Below are 26,621 nucleotides of genomic sequence, written 5' to 3'. Positions count from 1 at the left end.
ATTTGTGCAGTTTAAGTTAAAGAAACCCATCCCTGCCTTTATAATAAAATAAAATGCTACATTGAGCAGGGATCAGGATCAGTACCTGTAAACATTATTACACTGCATCTGTTACAGCAAAAGTAACTTAAACTAGACTGCCACTCCAATCAGTTCATCACTTGGCACTGGTTTTGAAAGAGTGGCCTGTCTACAGGCTTTAAAATAAAATAAAATTTAAAAATTGAAGCATAGTTTAAAGCTGCACCACAGAGTTCTCCTAATCCCAAACTCTGATGAACATTTCCAAATTTATGGACTAGAAAAAGAAATTACTCTTGATAAATCAAGATATAGTTCTATACATAAAAAGACATCATTGATGTCAATGTTCAAACTTCCAGTGAAAGACTAAGCAAACCTGATAGTTTCCATCAAGTTTACTACTACTGCATAAAGTACCCACTGTTTGCTTAGTTTTCCATAGTCATTCTGAGTGAAGAGCACTATGTTGAAGAGCATGGGTGTTGATAAAACCATTTGTCTCAGTTGCAGATAAATTGCTGAAGTCAGCCACTGAAACAGCCATTTTGGCACTGGTAATATGGTGTGTGTGGTTCTCAAAGTCCACACCAAGGTTATTTACAGAGACGTCATTCATGAAGGATTCTGGGACAGCAATTCCCATTTTCAATCTCTTTGCAGGTCTTTCTGTCTCCTCACTACACATGTTCATTTGGTTTAGCTCTGAATGATAAAAGCCAGTCTCAAATAAATTAAAACAATCGCTTTCACCATTGCTAGGCAAGTTAAGCAATTCTCCTGTTCCAATAGGCACATGATTAACTGGTGCTCGGGGTAAATTGTCCATAGGAGGAAAGGCATCATCCAGGCAGTTCACATCTGAACTGTGGCAGACTGTAGCTACACTGTTTGTCAATGCTGGAAAAAAAGATGAACACAAAATTGTAAGTGAAATAGTTGTTTATGTAGTTAAAACAAAAAGGAATTTGGGACTGTTTTTTGTGGGGGGGGTGTATTTATTTTTTTTCTCTTGATTTACCCGTCAACTCATTGGCAGTGATAGAGTTCAGAATGCTTAGCTGTTGATCAGGAATGGTTTCTGTTCGAGTGTTAGATGTTAAGGCTGAAGAACGTGCTGTTCCACCAAGGGCTTCCGCTTCATCTACCAAACGATCCATGTAGTCCCTTAAAGAATATGGCATTCATAATGGACTATTTAACAGGAAAACAAGGTCTAAAAATTATGATGGTTTTTATTTCCAATGCCATAGCACTACAGCATTACACTGCAATGACAGGGAAAAAAAGTAATCTACATTTACAATTGGCAACAGAAAACATTCCAAGAACATTTTACTTACGTAACTCCTGGATGATGGTTATATCTCTTCTTTCCAAATCTTGTTTGCTGAGCAAAGTAATCATAACGTTCTGACTTTTTCCACATGTAATAGAAAGCCACACACTCAGCAACTGTTCTGGTTCTTACCTTAAAAGAAGGATTGACAAGATTAATGCAATGAATTATGTTTTGTCATCTTCCCAGTACCCATATTCCTGCAATGTTGCTCATTATACTGTTCTAGTATCTGGAACAAACCAATTAAATCAGGAGACTTGAAAAGATATCTACAGTTTCAAATTTCTTTACCAAAAGGGTGGTTAAACACCAGAACAGGTTTTCTAGAAGTGGTCAATGCCCCAAGCCTGTCAGTGTTTAAGAGGCATTTGGGCAATGCCCTAAATAAGCTTTAACTTTTGGTCAGCCCTGAAGCAGTTAGGCAATTGGACTAGATGATCATAGAACTGTTGAGGTTGGAAGAGACCTTTGAGATTGTAATATATTTTGTTTTGGCTTTGTTTGGGGGCAGTTATTGCTTTGTTTGGGTTTGGGGGTTTTCTGTTTGTTTTTAAACTAGATTGAAACTATCTACATCTGAAGCATTTCAGTTCATAACCTATATAACAAATTTTACAATTATAAGATAGACTCAAGATGAAAAGATCTAAAGCAATCAATGACATAAGAGAAGTGAAGCAGAAAGATATTGGGTACTTCAAATTCTGGTCCATAGTAACACATCGATCAACTCATGTTGAAAGCTTTTTTTTTTTTTAAATTATTACTTTTCATCTCTAGTGAATTATTGTTTATTGTAAGATCCATTTAAAATTTGAACCACCCAAATATTTATCATTACGGCAGGTTAAGTCAAGTGTTGAGTAGGACTATCTGACTGTTGAACAGCAACCACAACCCTATAAAGTTTACCTGAAACACAAAGCCATCAGTTTCATAAAGAAAAAAAAATTGTGGCCAGCAACTAAGCATCATACTGCTGTTTACTCACTCCCCCCTCTGTAGGATAGAAGGGTAAGAATTCGAAGGGTAAAACTCATGGCTTGAGGTAAAGACAGTTTAATTTAAAACAAAAGAAATATTTTTTTAAAAGAGATGGGAAAATAAAACCCAACAGACAAACGATGCAAATGAAAACAACTGCTCACCACCAAGCAATGCTCAGCCAGTCCCCAAGCAATGGAAGCCCCTGTCAAATTTCACCCCTCCCCAGACTTATTGCTGAGCATGACATCATACGTTATGTAATATCACAGAATCACTGAATCAATAAGGTTGGGAAAAGACCTCAAGGATCATCAAAGTCCAACCTGTCACCCAAGACCTCATGACTACTAAACCATGTCACCAAGTGCCACATACAATCCCCTCTCGAACACCTCCGGGGATGGTGACTCCACCACCTCCCTGGGCAGCACATTCCAACGGCTAACAACTCTCTCCATGAAGAACTTTCTCCTCACCTGAAGCCTAAACTTCCCCTGGTGCAGCTTGAGACTGTGCCCTCTTGTTCTGGTGCTGGTTGCCTGGGAGAAGAGACCAACCCCCTCCTGGCTACAACTTCCCTTCCCTTTGGTCAGTGTGAGACCCCAAGTACTATGGTTCTCAAACAGCACTACTGAAGGGCAGGTGTGCACACGGCACTCTGCACAGCTGTGGGGGCATCGCCCTCCTCCATGCCTGCCACACAGGGGATTGAGGGGAAAATGGGGACTTCCGGGGAAGCATGGGGGAGCAGGGAGCCAGAGGAAGCTGCGCCGCTCTGCTCCTGCCGCCACTGCTCCACCTACTCTGCACATGCCCGCGCCTCTCCGTTCCCACTGCTGCCTGCCTGCCTAGAGGGCTTCGTGGCAGGCAGCCTGTACCGCCAGCCCCGCATTGCTGTGTTCCCACTGCCGCCTGTGTCCCGGAGAAAAGCCACGTGGCACAGCCCTGCTGTCCTGCTGCGGCTCCTCACAGTGTGTGCGCTCCTGCTGCCAAGAAACTTGGAACTGCTCCTGTGACAATGCCATGATTTTCAAGCCAGGGAAATGGTGATATCCCTTCTCTTTGATACGTATTTTTATCACTGCTTTTCCTTCCCATCTTCCCTCTGCTCTGGTCCAATCTAGTAAACCCAGTTCATCATCCGTTTGGTGTCATTTCGCCTTTATTTACTCCAAGGGAATTATTTGAACCTTAACACGACCCCCCACACACACACCCTGCTGACCAGAGTTGGTATGAGATAACTGTGTTGTGACAGTCAGTTGGGGGCAGCTGTCCTAGCTGTGTCCTCTCCCAACTTCCTGTGCACCTCCAACCTACTCACTGGTGGGGTGGTATGGGAAGCAAAAAAGACCTTGATTCCGTGTAAACATTGCTCAGCAGTAACTAAAACATCCCTTTGTTATCAACACCATTTCCAGCGTAAATCAAAAACATAACCCCATACTAGCCACTGTGAAAAAAATTTGCTTTATCCCCCAGCCAAAAATCACTATAAAACCTAAAGGTGGTTTCAAAACATACAAGAGATACACAGAAATTTTGGAAACAGACATATTGTCAACTGTACCATACGATATACACATTTGATTTAAAAAAAAAAGTGTATATATAATCCAATTCCTATTGTTCAAGCATGGAGGAGTCAATCAGAAGCAATCCAGATCAAGATTAGAACTTCTTTGTTGGCCAGAAACCAAAGTACTGATGGATGACTACATTTTCTGAAAACAGAAAGAGCTAAGCCTGTTTCTATAGAATTACACCTTGCTGTTGACAAAAATAATTCAGATGCATTTTCCCCTCCCACAACCTTCGTATCAAAATACTATACTTATAGGAGAGGCAGACAATTACACTATAAATGCATAAACAGAAGTAATTTCAGCATAAATCAATTTCAGAGACTCATCTTGCAACATCTAGCTTTCCCAATGACATTGGAGGTAAAGTTAGCACAGAAACGTCAAGCTGATTTTAATGTTGGTTCCTATTTCACTTTTCTGCATGACTTCTGCAAAATGTACTGCTTTTAAAATTTTTCAGCATTGTATAACCTACCAATTCTTCCATTTAACTGTAAAATACTAACCTTGTTTTTCTGTATAAGATGAAAGTCTTTTCCATATATCATAAGTGCATGTTCAAAGCTTCTGCATTCTTCTTCTGTCCATGGTGTCATCTCTTCTAGACAATTGCAAAAGTAGCATGATAAACTTATTTTCACTCACTAATCTATAACTACATTTCAGTATCTGAAGGGACATACAGGAAGGCTGAGGAAGGACTGCTTAGAAGGGCTTATAGCAATAGGGCAAGGGGCAATGGTTTTAAACTGGAGCAGGGTAGATTTAGGTTGGACATAAGGAAGAATAAGAGTGGTGAAATACTGGAACAGGTTGCCCAGGGATGTGGTTGAAGCCCCTCCCTGGAGACATTCAAGATCAGACTTGATGTGGCCCCAGGCAGCCTGATCTAGTTGGAGGTGTCCCTGCTCACTGCAGGGGGTTAGACAAGATGATCTTTGAGGGTCCCTTCCAACCTGATGCAACCTGTGAATCTGTAACCTTTTACAGAGAATAAAAGGTTTGTGTTATTAATGGATGAATATACAACCACTCTAAAACCCCCAACTGTTCAGTTATTTAGACCCACAGAACCACAGAATTGTTTACATGGAAAAGACCTCTAAGATCATCAAGTCCAACTGTCATCCTAACAGCACCATGGCCATTACACCATGTCACAAAGTGGCATGTCTACATATTTTGGGGAACACCACCAGGGACGGTGACTCCACCACATCTCTGGACAGCATATTCCAACGCCTGATCACTCTTTCAATAAAGAATTTTTTCCTAATATCCATGTTCTTTACTATATAGACATTCTACCTGAAATCTAATATTCTTACTTATAAAGACACTTTTATGAGTCTGATATCTGAACTCTTTTATCCAAGAAGACAAGGACATTAAAAAGACTTGATTTATTATTTCTTAAGAAGCTTGTCATCAAGCAAATCAAGATTTGATAACAGCACTCAGATGACAAAATGTTAGGGATTGGAAGGAACCTCGAAAGATCATATAAGTCCAACCCCCCTGCCAGAGCAGAATCACCCATACCAGATCACACAGGAACACATCCATGCTGGTTTTGAATATCTCCAGAGAGGGGGACTCCACAACCCCCATGGGCAGCCTGTTCCAGTGTTCCATCACTCTCAGAGTGAAAAAATTTTCCTCATGTTTACATGGAACTTCCTACGCCTCAACTTCCACCCATTGCCCCTTGTCCTGTCATTGGGCATCACCAAGAAGAGCTTAACTGTATCTTCTTAGCATTCACCCTTTACATATTTATAAACATTAATGAAGTCACCCCTTAGTCTCCATTTCTCCAAACTGAAGAGACCCAGCTCCCTCAGTCTCTCCTTATAAAGCAGATGTTCCACTCACCTAGTCATTTTTGTGTCTCTGCTCTGGACTCTTTCAAGCAGTTCCCTGTTCTTCCTGAACCAAGGGGCCCGGAATACACAATACTCCAGACGCGGCCTCACCAGGGCAGAGTAGAGGGGGAGGAGAACCTCTCTCGACCTACTAGCCACACCCCTTTTAATACACCCCAGAATGGCATTGGCCTTTTTGGCCACAAGAGCACATTGCTGGCTCATGGTCAACCTTCCATCCACTAGGACCCCCAGGTCCTTTTCTCCTTCACTGCTCTCCAGCAGGTCAGTCCCCAACCTATACTGATACATGGGGTTGCTCTTTCCCAGGTGCAAGACTCTACACTTGCCCTTGTTGAACATCATTAAATTTCTCCCTGCCCAACTCTCCAGCCTAAGTCTTGCCGAATGGCAGCACAACCTACAGGTGTATCAGCCACTCCACCCAGTTTGGTGTCACAGCAAACTTATTGACAGTGCACTCTGGTCCCTCATCCAGGTTGTTGATGAATATATTGAACAGTACTGGTCCCAGTACTGACCCCTGAGGGACTCCATTAGATAAAGGCCTCCAACTAGACTCTGTCCCATTGACCACAACTCTGATTTCTTTCCTTCAACCAGTTGTGATGAATAGGTTATGGATATTAATTATGATTCATTAAAAATTAATAATAATATTTTTCTAATTCTGGGCATAGACAGCCTTCGCCACAGCAGTTCACAATCCACCTCTCTCTCTGATCATCCAGACCATACTTCCTCAGTTTAGCTGCAAGGATGCTGTGGGAGACAGTGTCAAATGCTTTACTGAAATCAAGATAAACCACATCCACTGCTCTACCATCATCAATCCACCTGGTTATGTCCTCATAAAAGGCTATCAGGTTGGTCAAACATGACTTCCCCTTGGTAAAACCATGTTGACTGCTCCTAATGACCCTCTTGTCCTTGATATTCCTAAGGATAGCACTGTGGATAAGTTGCTCCATTACCTTTCCAGGGATGGAGGTGAGGCTGACCGGTCTATAGTTCCCGGGTCCTCCTTCTTACCCTTTTTGAAGATTGGGGTGACATTTGCCTTCCTCCAGTCCCCAGGCACCTCTCCTGTCCACCATTACTTACCAAAGATGGTGGAGAGTGGTCTGGCAATGACCTCCACCAGCTGCCTCAGCACCTGCAGGTGCATGCCATCAGGACCAATGGATTTATTGATGTCCAGACTACTTAACCGTTCCTTAACCCAGTCCTCATCAACCAAGGAAAACTCCTCCGTTGTCTTGTCTTCCTCTGGTGCCTCAGGGGTCTGGGGCTCCTGAGGACAGTTTCCAGCAGTACAGATGAAGACAAAGAAGGGATTTACTAACTCCACCTTCTTTGTATCCTCTGTCACCAAGACATCCACCTCATTCAGCAGTGGGCCTGCACTGTCTCTACAGCAAGGTTGAATTCCAAGGAGGCCTTCACTTTCCTAGTTGCCTCTCTACATCCTCTGACAACAGTCTTATGCTCCCTCCAATTGGCCAGCCCCTCTTTCCATGATCTGTGGACTCTCTTCTTCCACTTGAGTTTGCTCAGCGGTTCCCTACTTAACCATGTGGGTCTCCTGACTCCCTTTCTCAATTTTCTACTTGTTGGAATGCTCTGATCAGTGAGATTTTTCTAAGTATTTCTTCTTGCATCAGATACAAATAACAGTGGCTATTGAAAAGAAAAAAAAAATAAAGCAAAAGAACATCCTCTAAAATAAAACTGTTTTAATTTGTAAAACTAAAATAAATAAAATCAGTAAAAAAGAATAGAAGTTTTTAAATAAAGTAGCTCAAACTATTTGAATAGGTCAGTTTTGCCTCAAATATCGTTGTTTCCTTATATTGATTATGGCTTTGTATCTCTCTATAATAAAAGAGGGGTGTATTTCAGGCATCTTACATTCAGAATGGTGATCTGTTCAGCTGTCATTAAAAGCCAATGGGGGGAACAGATGGACAAAACCAACAAAACAAACCCCCCCACCCCCACAAAAAAAACCCATAAACCCAAAACAGAACAAACCAACCAACACACACATTTCTAAACATTTCTGAAAGCAGAATCTTTCTGCTCCCAGATTTTGCACTCCTTACTACAGAGTTCTCACTGTTAAGAAATTACCTCAGGAGATGAGAATTTTTAACTCTCATTGAGAATAGCAGTGAACTTCAGTGGGTAGAGTAGATCATAGCACTTCTCTTAACGTAACCATATGCTATTATCATCCTTTACCACTTTTAATGAGGGTATAAATCACATCTGACTTGGGGAAGGGGGGGAAGTACTAGTCCTTAGGACAGAATTTGGGGTTCAGATCCCCAAATGGGCAGAGGTATTTTTCAATCTCAAAAGAAGAACCTAAATCCTAGAGAGGTGTGGGGTTTAAAATACAGCCCTGCAACTGATACTTCCTTATTGCTTAGTTCTACACAATCTCTTCTTGTACAAGAGCTTTCTGAAGCACTGCTTCCTTATCATTCCTTTCAGCTTTACCTTAGATACTTAGCTTTCATAGCACCTAACACTCAAATTCCCTTTGAATCCAGTTCTGAGTAGGTAATACCTGCCAGAACACCAACTTATACCAGGGTTCATAGTCCATTTCTACTTTATGCAACACATTAAAATACAGGACAAAGAACTGTCTTTGCTAAATTACATCCTCTGATTTTTGTTTAAGGGAGTAATAATGTTAGGGACATACAAGATGCAAGCTCATTTTCCATTGCAAACTCAAGTAAATCTCTCCACACTACCAGAGACATATAGACTACACAGTAGAACTATTTCAGGGTTGACATAGCACAACATTGGCAGTGATAAAGAATGGGGCTCACTTATATAGTCAGCTATGTTCTCCTGATTCTGGTATAAATGCCATCAGATTACAGTACCTTTTTCAGATCATATGGTCAATTATAATATGGGTGAGAATTGGCTTCAGGGAGCAAAATCATGACTCCCCCCATCCTTCTCCTCAGTCTGTGCCATTTTTAAAATAGCAATGGAGGAAAGAAGGGAAGAAAATGTGTAAAAGCTGATTCTGCAATCTTCATACAAGTTGGAAATTTCTGACAGAAGTTTCCATCTGGCCAAGTCAACTTAGCCACAATATGTGCTAAAGACCTTGTGAAAAGGGATGTGCTCATTTTTTTTCCTCCTACAAACACATATTTCTTAAAAAGCAGGTACTCTCTCTTACCTTGAGATGCCTTTCCATTTGAGCAGTATCTTTCAAATGCTTCTTTAATATTATGGCTACTTTTGAGAAGTTCATATAGAGCCTATAAAATAGAAGAAGTCTTTAGAAAGAGTCAAAGTTTGCAAATATCCCATCTAAACTTCTGAAACGCCTTTCAGGAAACATCCCTTTTTTTCAAGGATTTATCTTTATATAGGATGAAAATTTAAAAATAACCAGAAGCAAAACCGTCCGAGGTGTAATTAAGCAAATGTAAAACATTATATGCAATTCTTAGAAAAGATGGATTTGTCAACAGCATGGCAATCAAACATCACAACACAGCCAGCATTCAAATACTCATAATTTTAAGCATGTGTTTGAAATGGCAAATAAGATCCTGATCCCACTAACATCCAATTAATAAAAAAAATTAATATTGCTGCCTTCATAATACAAGGCAGAGAAAGAGAACACATATTAAGGAGTAATGTGTCACAAACGGAACGAGATATAAAACGCACTTGTTCATTGTCCCGTGTATGTAGTCCTCCAGGAATCCTGCCAATCATGTTTTTGTTTCCTGTTCTTAAGGAGGTTTCAAAAAGGTATTCTTTAACTTTACTTTCTGAGATCACATCAGGTTTCCAAAGTAAATGGTCTTCATTTTCATAGGCTGTCAAACCAGAAATCCATTAATGCCAGGTGTGACATTTTTAAGGCTATAACATAAAAAGTTCTTTCACAAAGACAAGCAGGAATACAGAAGTAATCAAATCAAGCACTATTATGCCACTTTTAAATTGAAGCTCACTTTTGGGGATAAAGCCTCAGCTGAGAGATGCTGCAGCATGGTGTGGCAAAGATATTCTGGTCCCATAAGGATGAGATAAGGCATTGGACTCTTGAGACATCTTACTGACAGATTCTAGTCAAATTATGCATATATAGTCATCATCTTCACCTATCAAAACCACTCAGTTTTATTCTGCTATTTTCAATAAATAAGCTACAGTTACAGTAATAGAGTGTACGATATTACTTTAATATTTCAAATATTACATAGTAAAAAAAAAAAATTGAAAAGGTGGTAATTTTCAACTAAAATTTGCCAAAACTTAGTAGAATGGAAATCTAGGTCTTAATGTGATAATTTCTTTTTCCATTCATTAACAATCAAATGCTGTTAACAATGTGCATGTTCAATACTTGACAACCAATCTGGGTCTATAGTCCTCCTTCATAATATACTAAAATTGTGTATGGATCTCTTAGGTGACTTATTCTAGATTAAGCTATAAATCCTTTACTCTGAGCAATAGATGTGACTAACATTACACATAATGCTTTATGTACTCTCTTGACAATACAAAATTAGAGTTACTAAATTCAAAACACACACAAGCATAATGGCAGTTACAGTAGAAGAGATGAAGTCGATTCTCAAATTTCTCATAAAACGGTAGGAAAGAATATTAAACTAAGGTGAAGAATAAAATTACATCATCTTTGAAAGTTCTGTCATTGCTTAAGAACATGGAAAGCTCTTAAACAGATGTGTTACAAGCGCAAGGTTTATAGAAGAGCAGAACTGCCTTCTAGCTCGATTTCAGTAGCTGGAACTACGCAACAGAAATATAAGCCTGCCCCCCCCCCCCCCCTTTGCCATCACAAGCTCTTCAGGGAGTACAGAATAGGCCTTCACAGAATCTTCTACCTGTAAAGTCAGGTCCAACCTCTGCGAGCACTGCTGATGCTCAGCTTCAACCTCCATTATCAACCAAGACAATCCAACACTTCTTGCTGGAGTCCTCAGGTCTCACTGGTTCTCTCTAGCACCAGTTCATTCCAGAGAAAGTTGTCAGATTAATGCCTTCCTAATCATCCTCTGTTTATTGGTCCTTCTGTAGTTCTCAGTTAAGAAGTGTAAATAATAAAGAGACTATCCAGAAAAATCTGGTTCTTACTCCTGCATTGCTTACAGTTGGTAAGCACCATGCTTGAATCTCAGAAAACAGGAAAATTCCCTAGGTCTCTTAAGCAACACAAGAAACGTTCCCTTGCTAATGCTTCCAGCTCCATCCATACTAAACATTCTTCTTTATTGTAAAGGATCATTCTTCAAAAAGCAGTTGGTAATGGTAAGAAGACTTGATATACTTCACTAGAATGTAACATTTCATAGGAAATCAGTTTGAATGCAAGTAACTTACAGAAGCAAAAACAGATTGCCCTTTATTTAACATATCCACCAAATGGTTCCTTAATTTCACAGCTGCTCCATGCATGAGCAAATTTCTTTCAATATTTGCTTTCTGAATTCCACAGCTATGTGCTATATTTTTCTCATAGTGAAAGTTCCTAAAGATACCAAATAAAATTCTAAGTTATTTTTCTACTCTAGCACAGTTGCAGTTTTTAACCCAAATTTACACAGAAATAACAACATACTTAAAACTTTCCAAAGACAGTGTGTATGAGGACTTAAGTCATCTACTCATGCGATGGTATTTTAAAATTAGATGATTGCTTTGTTCAGTGTAACCCGCACTGTTGTGCTTGCCAAAAAAAAAAAAAAAAAAAATCAAAGAAAGATACTGTTTTGAAGATCTTCAATGTAAACTAATTTGCATGCTTGTATTCCAGTTATGATAATCTGATGAAAATACTTCCTTCTTGACCCAATTTGTTGCCTCCTAAGATTACTAGACACTTCCAAATTAACAGCGTAATCCACCTTCCGAGGTCCTCTTGAAGTTGTAGAACTACACTTCTGAGACAGAACTATGCAGTTGTGTTACTTCAGTTAACTAGGGTGTTTTTTCAGTTTGGTTTGGTTTTAAGGTATCCAAAACTAACTAAGCCTTTGAATTTATCTTATAAATCTAAATAACATTTTTCCATCAACTGTTATGTATAAACATAAGATAAAAAGTAAAACAGTCAGAAGAACTTACCCTTTTCATTATCACTGTATCTGCCAAGGTATGGTGGAATTTCAGCCTGATACTGTGAACCAACCATTATTTCCTGAAGATGTAACAAAAATCACAAGAGTAAGGCATTAACTGAATATTTTGTGCAAGGAAGCGTTACAAATTCCATTAACATGGCATTTTACAGAGAATTTCAGAATTAAGGTACTATTTGAGATATGTACTATAAATCTTAATGCGCTTTCCTTAATAGCAAAGCATACTTAACTTTTTTTTAAAAGATATAGTTATTACCTTTCTCAAATCTTCAGATGAATTATCATTGTCTGCCTCTACATCTTCACTATCTGATTCCTTATCCCCATCACACGTAGTGTTTGCTTCAAACACAAAGATGTTTGGTTTTAGCTAGTAAGAATTTTCAGTTCAAACACAACTACATGATATCTTTTACTTTTGAAAGAAGTCCCTGTTTTTATTCTGGGAGACATTCATCATGAGTCTGTTGATGTACATTTCTATCAAACCCTAGTATAGGTACTTATATATTACAGAATTGAAATATTGTCTCAGTTGCTGTGATGATAAAACTACTATGTAACACTCAAAAGGAAATAAGATAATTTTTCTTCAGCAATTTTCTTCAGTAATAGCTTATACTTTATAGAAAAGGTATGAGGAAAAACAGAAAACATCCAGGGCTATGACTTAGCTCTAGGTTAATCACAAAGAAAGTAAAGATGAAGGCAAGTCTTTATTACCTACTAAAGCTTTTCATCGTAAGTTTTAATGGGAATTCAAAACATTCATTTAAACAAGGCTGCCTCAGCACAGAATGAAGATATAGTAGATATATACAAAACAGAATAAGCAAAAGACAGCAAAAGACTGCTTATTCCTCTTTTCCTCCCCCCCAGAAGAAATACAGCAGAGCACTTCAAATTATTAAAATACAGTACTCCACAGAATAACTAAAATTTTAGAATCTAGAATGCTGTGATACTGGTTTCTGAAGTAATTCTATTGTTTATTTGATCCTCAGCAGAATGGTATCTACTATTTTGTACTGTTTTCAGTAACAACATGCCCATAAATAGGGTTGCAATTTTAGCTTCATCACAACTAAATAGAATCATCAATATCAGAGACAACATTGAAGGCTGTATGGACTAAGGCTTCTCTAATCATTACTACAATCACCAGCCTACCTCCTACTGTTAGAAGTAGGCAAGAAGCTAACATGAATGCATGAAAAAAACAATATGCCTGGATAATAATATGCAATTTTCCCCAAGTAATACAAATTTAATAAAATAGCCTGTTAGACATATTTATCTTAAAATTGAATGTTATCTTAGAGAAATGGATCAGAAAAGATGAAACTGAACAGCACAAGAAATTGACATTTCCCTCCCTGAAATGGTAGATACTTTATTTTAAAACACCTAACCAATTTTTAACAGAAAGAGTAGCATTCTGATAGAAAATCATGGTAGCTAAAAGCAAAGATGACTGTTTCTTAATCCTGAGTAAGATGAGGGGCTAGTAATTTTTTCCATATAGCTGCCACACTGTCATATTCATTAACAGTTCACAAGTTCAAATGTCAGCAAGGTTGGAGTTTTCCTTAACTAAAAAAGGGTATTATAATTTAAGAACTTTGTATTTCTCTCTCAATGCATGTCTTGCATTACACAATCAGTAGCATGCAAAGAGCTACAATTGCTGATGACCGAGATAGAACATCCTCTTTATCATTTCCCTTCTCTAGAGGGACGAAATCCTCCAGGAACAGCTCAAGATACTTGCCAAATTAAAACTGTGATAAAAATCTTCCACATAGCCTATTGCAGTTCATTTGGTCACTGGTGTACTAGAGATGGAGCAATGAGGAATATCTTGTCCATGCTGGATATCTGAACCACTGGTTCTTGGATCTTTCCCACAATAGCTCCATGGGTAGTGACATTTTGGTGGTCATAGGTTCATAGGCCCCATCTCATATAAAATCACTTTGGCTCATGGAGTCCTTTGGAAAACTGTTGAATGTGTGAAGGGAAATAATCACAAAGAAACCACATCCCAGTTCACATCCACAGGCTGAATGGAGGAGACACTGACTTAAAAGCAGCAGCAAAAATTAATAGAGAAATATTAAAATAATGGGTTACATATCCATGTCATTCACTAACAAAAAAAAAAAAATAAATCACAAAGTGCTCCTCAACACATTAACTATTAATTATGAAAAGTTACTGTATTTATGGAAAAATTGCACTTGTTCTTGGAGTACAGTACTTACTAAATATAGGTCTTTTAGGTAATCAATAATACCTAAGACAACATTCACATACAACATCCTGCAAAGCACTGTTTCTCAATTCCTGGTCAGCACTATTCTGCGATTTCGATATTTTAAACTAGGAAGCTATATATAATGCTAAGACATTTTGAGTATTATCATAAAATTAGGTTTCCTACATCTTAATGGCCGAGGAAAGAAGTCAGTAGCCTCATGTGAAGTGACCGATGGTGTCAAGTCATCAGCAGAAGACTGTGTTTCTTCGTCATCACCTGACAAGAGGTCTTTAGCTATTTCCTCCTGTATCATTAAAATAAAAATTAAAAAATAACCCCCCAGACTATTAAGTATAGATTAGTGAGCATTTAGATTCAAATTGTAAGTCTCATTAGTTAATTTATCATGTTAGCTAGTTCGTTCCTCCTAAATATCAGAACAAATATAACCATTCATTTCAGAGTTGAAGACAGGTGTTCATTTCCCTTGTCTTCTATTAAAATTAAAATAAATACGCAAGTAGCAACCTCTGCAAGCATCAATTCTCAGATGTTCCTCCAACTGCTTCCAATGAAAAGTGCCAGTGGAATCCTTCAGAATTCGGACATTCTTTACATCACAGATATACTACAGCTTTATCAGGCTTGTATCCCTTAAATTATGGTGAAAAAAAAAAAAACCAACCAACCAACAAAACCCAACAAAAACAAAAGCATCAGGAATTTTTGTAGACTCTGAAAAGAGCTAGAGATAACAGACAACCCCATTATCTTCCCAGACATGTTTGAATCCATCTGTATAGATTAGGGAAAGAACTGTATTAGACAACAAGCCAACTACATATTTCTGTAGCCTCAACACAATCACGACTCCTAATGAGGTTCAGATGTGCAGAGGCATCATTATACCCAATTTTCTGTGGAGTTTCAGTTCATCATACTTACAGAAAGAAAAGATAGATACTTACTACCTACATACTTTATAATGCAAACTACTAGCTGCATATACTTTATAGCCAAAACTCAGATTTAAGTCTCAGAATTTAAAATTAGCCTGTGAATCACAAAAATTGAGGTTTCACATTTTTTATATTCAAAGCGGCAACACATATAGTCATTGTACACAAAACAATCTCATGCCCCCCAAACTTGAGACATTTCCAAATTCAATGCATTCGAAATGAATATTCCAAAGCATTAAGGAGTACATTTTCAAGTTTCACAAAGGTTTGACACATGACATGTATGTTGGAAGCCAAAATTATTATTTGTGGAGACATTGCATATGTTAAAATAAAATACAGATCTTCTCAGAAAAATCCTACTTCTATTAAAAAGAAAAATCTATTTACAGTTCTCCAGATGTGTTTTAGAAGAATCATTAACTTATTCATTTCTCATTTCTAGTAACGTAGTGCAACTAAAGCTGCTATACATGTGTAAGTGTGATAATTATAATTAGATTTATATCCTCAATATCCTTGAAAACCAATAAATTCAGAACAGAAACTCAGAATCATTTAGGTTGTAAAAGACCTTTAAAAATCAAGTCCAACTGTTAACCTAACACAAATGAGTTCACCACCAATACAGTAACTCTTAATTGTATATTGAAATTGACAAAGGACAACATCAAGAGATAGTCAAATATAGTTTAAGGTCACCTGGATTTCTGATTTCAAACTGTAATACAGGGGGAAAATATTTCTGACTTACTTTATCTAGAGTCATATCTGGAAGTTCATCTGCAAGTTCACTTGGAGAGCTATCCACACTAGAACCAGCGATAACTGGAATTGCAGATTCGTAGCCATAGAATGCCAATAAATCTTCCAATGGCATGTTTCCTTCCTAATACAAGAAGATTTACAAGCATTTCAACATATTGCCAAATACTTCTAAACAGTTCAGGCCTAAAAGGATGTTATATTTTGAAACTTAAAAACTGAACAAAAAAACCTTCATTGAAAGCAAGAATCTTGATTAAAGATCTAAAATATTTTCAGGCACCATATTCATAGACATATATCTTAACATATAATAAAGTCCCATCACACTATTGAAGCAAATAAGTTACTGGATGAAACTAAAGAGCAATTATTAAAAGTTTGCTCCTTATCTGATTCATACTGTAAAATATGGTTTGCCTATATTTCTTCAAGACAGAAGATACACTAGAAACACTAACAACTCCCCTTCAAGAAAGAAACGCAGAAAAAACTAGAAGACTTTAGTCCAATATAGGTACAGCTGCAAGCATGCAAAACGTCACAAAACTAATACAGCAAATTTTTATCCCTCCTATCCGTCTTCCACACAATATATTTTATGCCTATTGAGATGTTGTTTAACTCCAGCCAGCAAATAAGCACCACACAGCCACTTGCTCATTCCTCCCCCATTGGGATGGAAGGAAAAATTGGAAAGGTAAAAGGGAGAACAACTTGTGAGCTGAAATAAAGACTATTTAATTATGAAAAAGATTTTTCATTACATTAATTGTAATGAAAAGAAGAGGAAACACAAAAAACTCAGAGAGAGGAACATAACCCAAAAGACAGACAAGCGATGCAAATGAAAACAACTGCTCACCACCAACTGTTTGATGCCTGGACCAGTCCCCAAGCAGCAGCCCCCCCTACCAACCTGCCCCCCAGCTTTTATTGCTGAGCATGACATATGGTATGGAATATCCCTTTGGTCAGTTAGGGTCAGCTGTCCCAACTGTATCCCCTCCCAAATTCTTGTGCACCTTCAATCTACTTGCTGGCAGGGTACTGTGAGAAGCAGAAAAGGCCTTGACTCAATGTAAGCACTGTTCAGCAACAGCTAAACCATCAGTGTGTTACCAACGCTGTTTTTAGCACAAATCAAAAACATAGGCCCATACAAGCTACAATAAAGAAATTTAACTTCATCCCAGCCAAAATTAGTACATTGTCCAATCTTTATTCCTTATTAACCACCCCTTCCCCCTGTAAAATGTCTGTAAAGCGTCCATAAACAGATATAAAATGTTCATTGAGTTAATTTCGTCTATGTGTCGGTGTGAGCTGAAATTCCCCCCCCCACCGACAATAACCAGGCTAGCTCAGTCTGGAAGCAAATGAAAAGCTGTATTTACAAGCAGAGTCTAAAATCTACAATGAAATGCAATGAATATGTACAAATATACAAAATTCACAACATTCACAAATATATACAATCAACAGAAAAGCACAACCATCACAGTCTACAACTTTGGTCTTTATCTGCTACAGTGGTCACTCTCACACAGAATCACAGAATTAACTAGGTTGGAAAGGAACTCTGAGATCATCAAGTCCAACCTATTACCCAACACTATCTAATCAACTAAACCATGGCACTAAGTGCCACATCCAGTCTTTTTTTAAACACTTCCAGGGACAGTGGTGATTCTACCAACTCCCTGGGCAGCCCATTGCAATGGCCAATCAGTCTTTCTGTAAAGAATTTTTTCCTAATATCCAGCCTAAACCTCCCCTGGTGCAGCTTGTGACTGTGTCCTCTGATTCTGTCACTTGGTTGCCTGGGAGAAGTGACCAACCCCCATCTGGCTACAACCTCCTTTCAGGTAGATGTAAAGAGCAATAAGGTCTCCCCTGAGCCTCCTCTTCTCCAGGCTAAACAACCCCAGCTCCCTCAGCCACTCCTCATAGCGGTTTGTGCTCCAGACCCCTCACCAGCTTTGATGCCCTTCTCTGGACACATTTGAGCAACTCAACACCTTCACTTAAATTGAGGGGCCCAAAACTGGACACAGTACTCAAGGTGTGGCCTAACCAGTGCTGAGTACAGGGGCAGAATGACTTCCCAAGTTCTGCTGGCCACAGTATTCCAGATACAGGACAGGATGCCATTGGCCTTCTTGGCCACCTGGGCACACTGCTGGCTCATGTTCAGCCAGCTGTCAACCAGTACCCCCAGGTCCCTTTCTGCCTGGCTGCTCTCCAGCCACTCTGTCCCCAGCCTGTAGCACTGCATGGGGTTGTTGGGGCCAAAGTGTAGAACCTGGCACTCAGACTTTTTAAATCTTATGCTGTTGAATTCTGCCCACCTATCCAGCCTGTCAAGGTCCCTCTGCAGAGCCCTCCTACCCTCTAACAGATTGACACTTGCTCCCAACTTGGTGACATCTGCAAGCTTACTAATGGTGGATCCAATCCCCTCATCAATAAGGGTATTATAAACACAATTGGGCACAACACTGATCCCTGGGGGACACCACTAATGACTGGCTGCCAACTGGAAGTGGCACCATTCAACACCACTCTCTGGGCCTGGCCCTCCATCCAGTTTTTAACCCAGCACAGAGTGCACCAGTCCAAGCCGTAGGCCAACAGCTTTTCCAGGAGTTTGCTATGGGAGATTGTATCAAAGGCCTTGCTGATGTCCAGATAGACTACATCCACAGCCTTCCCCACATCCACCAGGCAGGTCACCTGGTCATAAAAGGAGATCAGGTTGGTCAGGCAGGAGCTGCTCCTCCTAAAACCATGCTGGCTGGGCCTGAGTCGAGTGATTACACTCAAGACGATCTGTTCCATAATCTTGCCTGGCACTGAGGTCAGGCTGACAGGCCTGTAATTTCCCAGTTCCTCCTTCTGGCCCTTCTTGTGGATGGGCATCACACTGGCCAGCTTCCAGTCATCAGGGACCTCACCAGTGAGCCAGGACTGTTGATAAATGATGGAAAGCAGCTTGGCAAGTTCATCTGCCAGCTCCCTCGTTACCCTAGAAGGGACCCCATCCGGTCTCATAGACTTGTGAGGATCCAAGTGGCTCAGCAGGCCTCTAACTGCTTCCTCCTGGATTATGGGGGGGGTGGCTATACTGATCCCTGATCCCATCTACCAGCTCAGGAGGCCAGTTGTCCTGAAGACAACCTGTCTTACTATCAGAAATTGAGGCAAAGAAGGTGTTAAGTACCTCTGCCTTTTCCTCATCTTTTGTTACTATATTCCCCTCCACGTCCAATAAAGAGTGGAGGCTGTCCCTGCCTCTCTTTTTGCTATTAATATATTTGTAAAAATATTTCTTATTATCCTTCACAGAAGTGGCCAGTTTAAATTCTAACTGGGCTTTATCCTCTCCAATTTTTTTCCTACTTGAGCTGGCAACAACCTTAAACATTTCCTGAGTTACCTCCCCCTCTTTCCAAAGGTGATACACCCTCTTTTTTTCCCTTAATTCCTTCAAAAGTTCCTTGCCCATCCAGACTGGTCATTTTCCCCATTGGCTCATCTTTCAGCACATCGGGACAGCCTGTTCCTGTGCCTTCAAGATTTCTTTCTTGAAGTAGGTCCAACATTCCTGGACCCCTTGTTTTTAAGGGCTGTTTCCCAAAAGGACAGGAGAGGTGGTGTGTTGCATGGAGTTACTGGGCGCCAAAGCCAGCTGAGGTCAGGGTACTGCTGCACTTGCACTGTTTCTTGTGGGGCTCGTTCTTCATTGGTTTAAGGTGGCTTCTGCTGCAGTACTTCCTATAATACACAACTCAAATCATAGGTTACAACAACTTAAATGTATATCCATTATATTCCCCACTCATGGTCTCTCTAGGCCAAGGCATAGTGTTTAACACTGTATTACACCTCTTGCCTGGCTAGCAGCAAGAGGTTCCTGCTATAATACCTTTGATATATGGCAGCCACAGCATTGGTGACGCACACCATCATGTAATACTGCCATCATACAACTTAAAACATGGGTTATTTTCATTCAGTATTATATCACCTTGAGGTACACATTGGACTCCATCATTCTTCTGCATTACAAGTACACCCATGTCCTTGAGCAAAAACAATCCCATGAATAGTCTTGCCTGTTCCCAAAGAAGGAATAATCCAGATAGGTTTTCCCAACCAGATCCTTATATGTACTACAAAGACCTTATCGCTTTCGACATTGCACAAGGGTTTTGTTGGGCAGGGCCAAGTCAACTGGCAGATCCTCTAGTGTTAACTAGCCAAGTGGCTTCTGCTAAATGTGTATTCCAGTACTTGGATGTCCCAGCATCCATTGCTCTCACTGTAGTTTTTAACAGTCCATTGTATTGTTCAATTTTTCTTGAGGCTAGTGCATAATAGTGGATGTGATACGCCCACTCAATGACATGTTCCTTGACCCAGGTGTCTGTGAGGCTGTTTCAAATGTGAGTCCTGTTGTCTGATTCCATTATTTCAAGGGCGCCACGTTGCCATGAAACTTGCTTTCTGAGGCCCAAGATAGTATTCCAGGCAGTGGATAGTATACCAGGCAAGATCTCCTATGTGGATCCTTTGACCTTATTTTGCTTTATGGGAAAACAAAAAGAATCTAGATTATTCTTCTCCTTTTCTCAAACACTTCCTCTGCTGTGTTGCCCCAATCAATGATGTCATCAATATACTGCAGGCATTCAGGAGTTTCACCTTGTTTCAGTGCAGATTGAATCAGTTCATGGCAAATGGTGGGGCTGTGTTACCATGGTCACAACAGTTCAGTAAACCCAGTTATCTCTTTCCTCCACCTGGCCAAAGGCAAGGCCCCTCCTATTCTTGGTCAGTCTTCATTACTTGATTTTTGTAACTGAAAACCAGAAGTCCCTTCATTAGGGTCAAAAGTATGATCAGCGTTTCTACTCTGCCCAACAGACACTGGAGCAGTAATTTTCCTGGATGGTTGCCTTTTGACTGTTGTTTTTTCTTGCAATTCTTGTACCTGAGCTTCTACTCTCCAGGTAAGTTTACTATCGCACTTCCTCATGCCCTCCCCCTGGCTACAAAGGGGGAGGACATGAGGGTTGCATGTGGTGTGTGCCACCAATACTCTCTCCTTTGAACAGGAAAAGGCTGACTCTTAATAGCTGAGTGGGTGAGGAAGGCCTATCCTTCTCAGATTGCTGGGACAATTTTTTGGGTCAGTTTCTCCACAGCCAAGATGCAGGCCCTGCAGGGAAGAAGTGAGATTATCTTCATACTCTTGTCGTTTTCTGGCCAATCCATCCATATTGGTGCCTCCATGTCTGTCCAGCTCACTATTGCCAGGGTGTTGGCACTTCATACCAACTGTCACCACATGGACTGCATACACTGAATTTCATCTGGGTCTTTGGATACTTGGTTATCAGACAGGTTATTATAGATCACCTCCACCACCAATGTTGGTCCCTTTGCTTTGGGAATTTGCAAAATCTTCCTTGATGGGATACCTCTCCTTCACACTCAGCAGGAGTCACCATCAATGACTGAAAACTCCTGCCCTTTTCCAATCCCTTTGTCAATGGCCTTATCCCTAGCAAGGGATTCCAGCTGCTGGGTTTCCTTACCCAAAAATTCCTGACTATTTGCCCCCAATATCCCAGCATTGGAGTAACCCACTGAGAGTTTGCTCACCTGGTTGAAATCTCCTCACATATCTCACAGCTCACTTAGGGATAGGGTGGTTTGGGTCTCATTTATTATTTCAGTCCCTTCCTCCTCCCATTCTCATGGCTGCTCTGCTGCCGAACAGGCTGCCTCTTCTCTCTCCTGCTCCCTCTTACGAGAAACTTCTTTCATCACTTACTGAGTTGACTTCCACTGCCATTGTTTCTTTTTAATTACAGGGATGACTGTTGAGGGCTGGGTCTCTGGTTTAGCTATAATGTCTGTTAGTATGTATTCAGACCCTCTCTTCTTGTTCAGGATACTGAATGGTATTGAGCAGCATTTGGTAGGTACAGGCCAGGCCCCAGCACAGTACAATAAGTTGCACCTCTTTGGAATAGCTAGGGCACTTTTTTATTATTTTGTTTTTAAACATTTTATCACTTCATCAGGATTATGCACTTGTTTAGGATTGAAGTTGCAGACCATGGAAAATGAGAAGCTTTCTAGATACCTGCCCAATATTTTCCCCTGTGCTTTGCCAACCATAACCACACTGCCTCAGGGCCAGAGTCATATTCTTAAATAGCTTGTTTACCTTAGAAAAAGCCAAAACAATATTCCTAAGAAATACCTATTGAAGTATTTTGACTAGCTAAGGATGTTCAAGACACTGAAGAGTTATTGCAACAAGGGAGAAAACACCACAAAAAAATTTCTCGGAGGCAGAAGTATAATTGTCTCCATGCGATGGTACCCAAAGTACAGTAACAGCTTCAGTACAGAGCCCAAATACAAGATTAAATTCAAGGCCAGTGTTTTAATAATAAATCTCCCAGGCCATCACTAAGCACTACAGAGCACAGCAAACTGCAAAAGCCAACACCAATCTTTAGAACATACAGGAAAAAAAAGAGGAGCAGATCAGGATAAATAAAAATCAAGAACAGATAAATCAGTATCATGACCAGCAGCTATTAATAGATATAAATTCCTTCTAATATGCTCAGGTCAAATCTGTTATCTCAAACCCTTTGGGCCCCACATTAGACACCAAAAAGGACTGTTGTGTCTTAACTCCTGACAGCAACTAACCACTACAGAGCTGCTTGCTTCATTCCTCACCACCTGGTGTGGGATGGAGGGGAGAAACAGAGGATAAAAGTGAAAAATAAACTTGTGGGTCAAGATAAAACCAGTTTAATAATCAAAATGAAATAATAATTTTTAAAAATTGATGCTGTGGATGCACTGTGGAAGCACTATAACATTATGCTACCAACATTTTTAGCACAAATTCAAAACATAGCCACATACAAGCTACTATGAAGAAATTTAACTCTATCCCAGGCAAAACCAGTGCGGAAGGTAATAGGAGAAAGACAGCTAGCAATACAGAAATTAAAAAAAAAAAAAACAAAACCCAAAAAACTTCTTTTTTTCCAACAGCTTTGATCAAATGATTTTACTAAAATGTCATCCTATTTGCATCCTAACACAATTAATAAAACAATCTGTGGAGATTTTTTTTTTAGTTACTCAATTCAAGTCAAAGAATTAAAAATATTTTCCAGTCTTCTAAAATTATATTCCTTTAAGAGTACAATACAAGCCAAAGAATAGGTTGAGTGTTCTTTTCACTAAAACAGGTACAAGATATATGGACATTTAGGAAAGCAAATCACTCTTACCTTTTCTAAATCTTCAATTTCAGAGCTGAAATGTTTGTTTTCTTCCATCATTTCCTCTTCTTCAAGAGTTTGCTCATCATCATAATCATGTACCAGCATTTCAGCAGAAGGGTCAAAGTCATGATCCTCAGATGATAAAGAGCCAACTATCAAAAGATCCTCATTTGAGTCCTTTTTCTTTTATATATATATATATCAACATTAAATTACATCACAGAAAAATAAGGTTGCATGAATTTTTACATAAAATCCAGAAAAACTGGAACTGTCAGTTCCTATATGACAAATTCCAATACTTTTAAGTAAGAAAATGGGTGCAGTTTTCTCTTTTTCTATCTAGTGCTTGGGTGAAGCATCTAAACTAATGAAACAGTTTCAGAATGTAAAATCCTAAACTAAAAAATTGTTCAAATCATCCTTGAAATCATGATTGAAGTCCACATCACAAGTTTTCAGATGCTGCAAGACACTTGTTTATAGGCTCCAATTCCATTTATATGATTTATATGGCAACTAGCATAGTTTTTCACTGGTAAACAGCTTCAGTTGCGAATCATCTTCCTAGTAATAATGAAATAATCAGCGAGACTCGCTTCAGATTAGTTTAGCCTCATAGATGAGATCTTTTATTAAATCTAATTTAATTCTTAGCACTTGTTCTTAAAAAAAACCAAACAAACATAGCACAGTTTCAAGAAACATAGAGGAAAATATAATGGAACTAACAAAATACTTCTAATGGATCACATTAATTAACAAGTCATTGTGGTGGCTCTGTGGTCCAACAGACACTTTTTCATTACTCAAGAAGATACTCATAACTCATTAAAAAAAGTACTGTTATTTTAAGTGAATTTTGTCAGAAAGGTTATTATTAGATTCGACAAATTTTCAAGACGAAAATATTCTGCACTGTAAAGTCAGTGTTCTTACAATGAAAATCACTGAAATACAGAGTTGTTTGGTTCTTTAGTGCTCACTTTCTTAAGGCTTTCAGGATAGAGGAAAGAAACAAATTAGGATATTTCTTTCACTTCTGATTTCCCCCTTCTAGCTCTTACATACTATTGTTCTGTTGCAATTCTTGGCTCACAAGTAGCAGAAAAAAAGGTTTATGAAAAATTATTTCCATATAAGAAGTTTTTTAAAAATTTTGAAGGAAACAGCTACAAATTTTCAATGCTTTGCTTAAATTAAAAAGAAAAACAAAACAAAACACAACACCAAAAAAAAAAAAAAGCCCAAAAAAACCCCAAAGAAACCCAACCCCTCAAAAAAAAGAAAAAAGCAGTATCTCTCTGCACTGCTTCTAACCTTTAAGGAGACAGTTGTATATAATAACACTTCTGAGTCTTAAAGCATCTAATTCTAATTTTTCAGCAAATATGCTACGTGCCCATTCCTTACATGCAGGTAAACTTTGTCCATTTAGCTTGCTTAAGACTATACTGTGAAAGTTCATAACACCATACCACGGGGAAACATTTGGGCCAAAAATGCTATTCACATTAAGGTTTCATAGAACTCCCAATTCTGATATTATGACATTACATGCAGAATTTTTCTACTGATGGCCATCGCATTCTGATTTTATGACTTTTAAAGAACTGTCAACTGCCTTAATATATATATAAAAAAATATATTTATACACACACATGCTCAAGATTACTGCTTCTAACCACACTGTTCTAATTCATGTTGTTTGAGTAACTCAAGTGGAAGTTCTGTTCCACTCAGACTTTATCTAAAGAAGTCCCACTTCAGTAGCTCTGAACACTCAAAATCTCATTTTAAATCTTTGAAACCGTATTCAAATAATACAAGCTCAATAAATTTAATAAAAGTAGTTTTAAAAGATTAAAAACGGTCAATGCTGAAAGCAGTTACATGGAAGCAAATGCATTCCCCAAATACTTCACATTTGCTTGTGGAAAGTATTCCAAAACACCCTAACAGTAGTTAAAGTCTTAACAATTACGTATTGTTATGATTTTAAAGGTTTTCTGATATTATCAAGAAGTCAAAAATTTACACAGGCCTGCAGTTATCAGCAACAAGAAAAACGGTCTCTCTCTCCAGGCTACATAACTTTACTGAGATGCTGACTTAAAAGTGCTACAAAACCTTTTCATTTTGGATTCCAAGCAGCCAATTACTAACTGCAACCGGAGTTAAGGGAAGAACTCCACAGTGCAAAACTTTTCTTAAAAATCAGGCAGGAGGTTAGTTACGTGAACACGAAGTGTTAGGAAAGCTACAAGGCAACAAGGGGTAACTTCAAGAAGGAGAAGAAAAGAGAGAACAGAGTGTAGGCAGCAGGCTAGGTGCCGGAGCAGGAGGTGGACGAAGACGAACCTGGGCTCGAACTCTCAAAGGAAGCCTGCGAGGAGAAAAAAAGAGCAAGGTGAGACGCGGGCTCCCTCAAGCTAAGCAGCAGGTAGGAGGTCTCTATTTCATACCCCCAGTCTTCCACCCCTGGAGCTTCCCTCTTCCCCTGCTGCTCCCCCTTTCCACCGTTCCGCGCCGGCCTCGCCCCCGGCCCCCGCCCTGCTCGTCCCTCCATCCCGTTCATCTTCTTCCATCCCGTTCCTCCCTCCCCCTCTTCTTTCGTTCACTCCCCATCGGTGGCTCTCCTTTTCTCCTAGCAAACCACCCCCCAGCAACCGCGCCCGACCCGGCGCTCCCACTTTCTCCGGCCCCAGCGGGACACTAAGAGGGCATGCAACGGCAAAGGGAGCTGGACCTTTTCACCGCTCCTAGCCCAGTGCTCGCTCCTCCTCCCTCCCGCCGAGCGTTTCTCCATCGCTCGCGCTGCAGCGGTGCTGCCGCCGTCCCGTGCCCCTCGGCGACCACTGCAGTAGATACGTCCCTCCCCGCGGCTTGTCGGCCACCCGCAGACTGTGAACCCAGCACTCGCGCTGCGTGACGCCCGCCGTGCGGCCTAGTCGCGCAGACTCCCACTGCCTCAGCGCTTGCCGATCGCGTCGCCAGCCATCTCACGCCGCCTCGCCGCCCCGGAAGCGCCTTACGAGGATGGTGCAGGGGACTTGCAGTGGCACAGTCCCGCTCAGAACCAGCCGAACCCAAACGCCCTAGGCCAGTTTCATCGCTCACCTCCGCCATATTGAGACGATCGGGCCGAGCAACAGCGCTGCGCCGAGAGCCCGGATGGGGCTGTTAAGCCAATAGCAGTCGCCGAGCTCCAGCCGGAGCCGGCCAGGGAGAAAGCGGAGGGGCCAGCAGGATCGAGCTGGGGCGGAGGAGATAGTGGCGGGATCCCACCTCCAGCGACACCACGAATTCCCGCCCC

The 26,621-nt window shown here is 40.1% G+C and overlaps 1 protein-coding gene across 3 annotated transcripts; it reads right to left on the bottom strand.

Moving 5' to 3' along the window:
- Positions 1-466: 466 nt before the first annotated feature.
- LOC128979119 (mesoderm induction early response protein 3-like) lies at positions 467-25,712 on the bottom strand. 3 transcript variants are annotated; one of them, XM_054397215.1, is made up of 12 exons: positions 25,667-25,712; positions 23,311-23,456; positions 15,966-16,100; positions 14,433-14,553; positions 12,246-12,331; positions 11,973-12,045; positions 9,540-9,691; positions 9,037-9,118; positions 4,443-4,537; positions 1,365-1,492; positions 1,043-1,188; positions 467-921 (listed from the first exon to the last, which is right to left on the bottom strand). In XM_054397215.1, exons 2-12 carry the CDS (start codon positions 23,407-23,409, stop codon positions 467-469), a joined length of 1,572 nt encoding a protein of 523 aa, XP_054253190.1. In that variant the 5' UTR covers positions 23,410-23,456; positions 25,667-25,712. The 3 variants fall into 3 exon arrangements, with proteins under 3 accessions (XP_054253190.1, XP_054253192.1, XP_054253191.1); XM_054397217.1 differs by having other exon boundaries at positions 4,443-4,534; positions 25,667-25,691; XM_054397216.1 differs by lacking the exon at positions 25,667-25,712 and adding an exon at positions 25,578-25,586 and having other exon boundaries at positions 23,311-23,469.
- Positions 25,713-26,621: the final 909 nt, after the last annotated feature.

Source organism: Indicator indicator, chromosome W (genome assembly GCF_027791375.1).
Source record: "Indicator indicator isolate 239-I01 chromosome W, UM_Iind_1.1, whole genome shotgun sequence".
Taxonomy (NCBI): Eukaryota; Metazoa; Chordata; class Aves; order Piciformes; family Indicatoridae; genus Indicator; species Indicator indicator.
The sequence above is the reverse complement of the archived record's forward strand: the minus strand, read 5'-3'. Positions and strand labels throughout refer to the sequence as shown.